At 48.1% G+C, this 4176-nt stretch overlaps 1 protein-coding gene across 3 annotated transcripts in view; it reads left to right on the forward strand.

Annotated features, from left to right (window-relative positions):
* Positions 1-3510, forward strand: part of slc39a3 (solute carrier family 39 member 3) — a 5721-nt gene extending 2211 nt beyond the window's left edge. For all 3 annotated transcript variants that reach the window (XM_005744129.2, XM_005744130.2, XM_005744131.1), the window contains exons 3-4: positions 338-468; positions 2773-3510. In XM_005744129.2, coding sequence (XP_005744186.1) covers positions 338-468; positions 2773-3438 — 797 coding nt within the window. In that variant the 3' untranslated portion in view covers positions 3439-3510. The remainder of the gene's footprint in view (positions 1-337; positions 469-2772) is intronic.
* Positions 3511-4176: the final 666 nt, after the last annotated feature.

The following is a 4176-nucleotide window of genomic DNA, read 5'->3' on the forward strand; positions in this document are numbered from 1 at the left end:
GTGATTGACCCGTGCGATTGATCCGTGCGATTGACCCGTGCTTGATCCGTGTGATTGATCCGTGCGATTGATTCGTGCGATTGACCCGTGATTGACCCGTGCGATTGATCCGTGCGATTGATCCGTGCGATTGATCCGTGCGATTGACCCGTGCGATTGACCCGTGCGATTGATTCGTGCGATTGATCCGTGCGATTGACCCGTGCGATTGACCCGTGCGATTGATCCGTGCGATTGACCCGTGCGATTGATTCGTGCGATTGATCCGTGCGATTGACCCGTGCGATTGATCCGTGCGATTGATCCGTGTAATTGACCTGTGCTGTCCGTGTTGCAGATTTACGGCGCCTGCTGCTGAGCTTGATCAGCTGTTTTGCTGGAGGCGTGTTCTTCGCCACCTGCCTGCTGGACCTGCTGCCCGACTACCTGCAGAGCATCAACGAGGCCTTCAGCAGCGCCGGGATTAAGGTAGGAGAGCGCACACGCTCACCTGAGCACACGTTAAAGAGGCCTGAAGAGAAACCGCAGGTAAAGCCTCACCGTCACGCTCAGAGATGCTTTAACGTCTGAGCTGGCTGAGCCCACCGATCCTGCTCTCAGACAGTGATGTAACTCTGGATTTAATAAAAAACTGCTTAAAGTCAAAGTTTCAAAATCCTGTTTAGCGCCATCTTATGTCCGCACGACTGTGACGTCATGTGGTTGGTTGTTAGCTAACTCGTGACAGGATCGATAACTCTGAGTAAAAGCTTCAATGCTGCAACAATGAGCTGATGTTAGAGCGAGGCCTGTCTGTGGCAGGAAGTGACTGTTTGACTCGTTGCACTCGAACAGACAATGTTGGTGTTTGTAAAGCACAACCTCCGACACTCCAGCTGTTCAGGCCGGCTGCACCAAGCCTGCAGTCAGCGGCCACGCAGATGTTGGCGAGTGTCTTTGTTTCCCCACCACAAACAGTTTACTGCACACGTGTCGCACCACAAACATCCATTAGCACGTCTGCAGGAAAACCCTCTGGAAAAAAAGGAAATCTGCAATAAGCACAAAAATAAGTACTTTTAAATAAATAATAAATATTTAATATTATTTCTCACAATTGTTGAATGAAGTTTATTTATAGATTTGGTCATGTCGGGCCTCCGTAGAGCTCGTTGCTGGAAATTCAGTTTGTCAGCGTTGAAATGCTTTTATTTTGAAGCAGCAGCTGGTTTATTTCCTGTCCTCAGAGTTCGCCACAGCGCTCACAGGAAACTGAGCGAGAGGGAAGTGAAAATGTTCAAACTCAGAGAGGAAGAGACACAGACGCTGAGCCGTCCGTCACTCCTCTGCCGTCTTAATTATTCAACATTAACATTTGTTTTCTGAATGTTTGGAGCTAATAAAGTCCGACAGATGCTTTTAATTTTGAGGACAAACGTAACAAATTTGAGTTTTTTTGACATTTTATTGACGATGTTGGTTTTTTGTTTTTAAAATATTCACATTTTTGGGACATATTTGTAGTTTTATTTTTATGTATTTATTTAAACTTGGAGGATTTAACCCTTTACAGCCGATCGGAGCGTAACTATTTTTAAATCCCGTAGCTCTGCAACCACGTAAGCTAGCGCAATAATTTGTTTTGCATATGAAACCAGAGGAGTTGTACTTGCATCTGATGCCGTCAGCTTGTCCTCGGTCACAGTTTCCTTCCACATGTAGCTTTGCAAAAACTGCATAAAAATCACTTGCAGCAACAAAAACATAATATTCCAGAAACACGCTTCGCCGATCCGATCAGCTGTTTGTAACACTTCCTACGTCCATCAGCGCGAACTATCACATGACCGCATGACCTGCCCGAAACCGGAAGTGACGTCATTTTGCGGAAATGTAGTTTTTTACGATCGGGGCCTTATGAACCTATACTTGTGTTTTAAAAAGTTATGTTTGAGTTTATGACTTTCTGTGTCGTTTCTGGGATGCTGAGGACTCATATTGCACTGCTGGGAATAGTTTATTTTGATGCATATGCTGTTATTTTGCAAATTTGCACTATAATATTTATTTTCGTTTTTCCTGCAGTGTATAAATATTGGTGTATTTCAAAAATAAAACTATGAAGACACTCAAAATTAATTTCCTGTGGTGGGAAACTAGTTTGTGCAACTTTTTTGTATTTACAGTTTTGAGGGATGAGCCTCTTAAATTTCTCTAACTAGAAATATATGTTAAAAAAACAAAAACGATTTTCAATTTTTTTGTAGTTTATTGCACTTTTTTGCAGTTTATGTAATTACTATGCACCTAATGCAGACATATTGTTAAAATTTAGGCTGTAATGGTTGTATTGATGTATAGCAACTTGAAATGCTCCCAAAAATGGCTCCACAGCATGTAAAAATATAATATAAGCTCTGGCGGACTTGGTTCTATGGTCGGTCTTAAAGGGTTAAAAAACCTCTACAAATTTGGACATTTTAATGAATTCTTATGGTTTAATGTCATAAATAAATCTGCCATATAAAAATCATATTTGGAGATTTAAATGTAATCCGGTTGAAGCTGCATCTCTGATCATGTATGTCACGTGTTATTGATCGTGTCCATGGCGATGAGAACGTTCTGGAGTTTCTACTCTTAACGTTTTATTAAATATTGACGTTTTTTCGATGATTTATTCGGACATTCAGATCTGTGAACATTTAGGTCTTAGTTTTGGACCCTGGAGATAAATCCAGATGTAGGTATCTCAAGCTGACTCTTCTTCTCCTCCTCCTCTTCCTCCCTCAGCTGCAGTTCCCCCTGCCCGAGTTCATCGTGGCTATGGGCTTCTTCCTGGTCCTGGTCCTGGAGCAGATCATCCTGGCCTTCAAGGACCAGACGTCGCCGTCCCCGGAGGAACGGCGCTCTCTGCTGGTGGACTCCAGCATTCAATCCAACGATCACCGCCGCCGGGGCTCAGCGGACTCGGACGGTCACTTCCACGTGGACTTTGGTTCTCAGTCCGCCCTGCGCGCCTTCATCCTGGTCTTCTCGCTGTCGCTGCACTCGGTGTTCGAGGGGCTGGCGGTGGGGCTGCTGGAGGAGGGGCAGGAGGTGCTGGAGATCTGCCTCGCCCTGATGATCCACAAGAGCATCATCTCCTTCAGCCTAACCGTGAAGCTGTGTCAGGCCCGGCTGCGTCGCTCCGTGGTGGTCGGCTGCCTGCTGCTGTTCGCCGTCATGTCGCCGCTGGGCGTCGGCCTGGGCGTCGGCCTCACCGAGACCAAGACATCGCCGGGGCACCAGCTGGCCCGCTGCACGCTGGAGGGGCTGGCGGCGGGAACCTTCATCTACATCACCTTCATGGAGATCCTACCGCACGAGCTCGCCGCCGGCAGGAACCGCATCGCCAAGGTGGCCATGCTGCTGGTGGGCTTTGCCATGGTGACCGCCGTGCTGTTCATCAAACTGTAGAGGCAGACGGCGAGAGGGCGAGCTCCGTGTGCGACTTCAGAGACGTCGCATGGTTCAGAGCTTCATTAGGAACACGTGTTTAATTTTTGTGACGTTAACGAGAGACGAAGACTTAAGCCAAAGAGAGACGGCACGAGAGCGCCAGGGGGAGGAGCAGAACAACCCCGCAAACCTGATCCGTTAAAGTTTCGTGCCCTCCTTCGAGGTCTCCTCTGACCGCCTGCAGGGTTTGACAGAAACCCACCAATCAAACCCCCTCATGAGCCGCACCTGGTGACAGCGGGGAGCGAAAACTCCCTTTTAACAGGAGGAAATCTCTGGCAGGCTCAGGGAGGCGGGATGAAGCTAAGGAGCCGCAGCAGGCGATCGAACACCCAGGGAGGGAAGAAGTGCATCATGGGAAGCAGGCTGGCCTGCTGCAGCGCTATCTCAGAGTTCAGGGTGCAGCGGGAGAGCAGCCATATTTGATGGCTAATGGAGGCGTAACGGCAGGTCGTCGAGCTGTTCGAACTTCCTGTTTGGCAGCTTTTATTGGAGGTTCCAGGTGGAGACGCTTTGGCTGTTTAGTTACATCGAAGAAACGACCGACGGAGCAAAGACCCTGATCACATGACCGATTCTCCGACCTCCTCGTGAACAAAGTCGCAAGGAAGGCCTGAAGTGATCGACCAACCACAAACCTCCAATGTGCTCGCCTCAGAGGAGCGTCCCAGAGGAGCGTCCCAGAGGAGCGTCCCA

This window comes from Pundamilia nyererei, unplaced genomic scaffold (assembly GCF_000239375.1).
Source record: "Pundamilia nyererei isolate P.nyererei 1_Seehausen unplaced genomic scaffold, PunNye1.0 scaffold00139, whole genome shotgun sequence".
NCBI classification, from domain to species: domain Eukaryota; kingdom Metazoa; phylum Chordata; class Actinopteri; order Cichliformes; family Cichlidae; genus Pundamilia; species Pundamilia nyererei.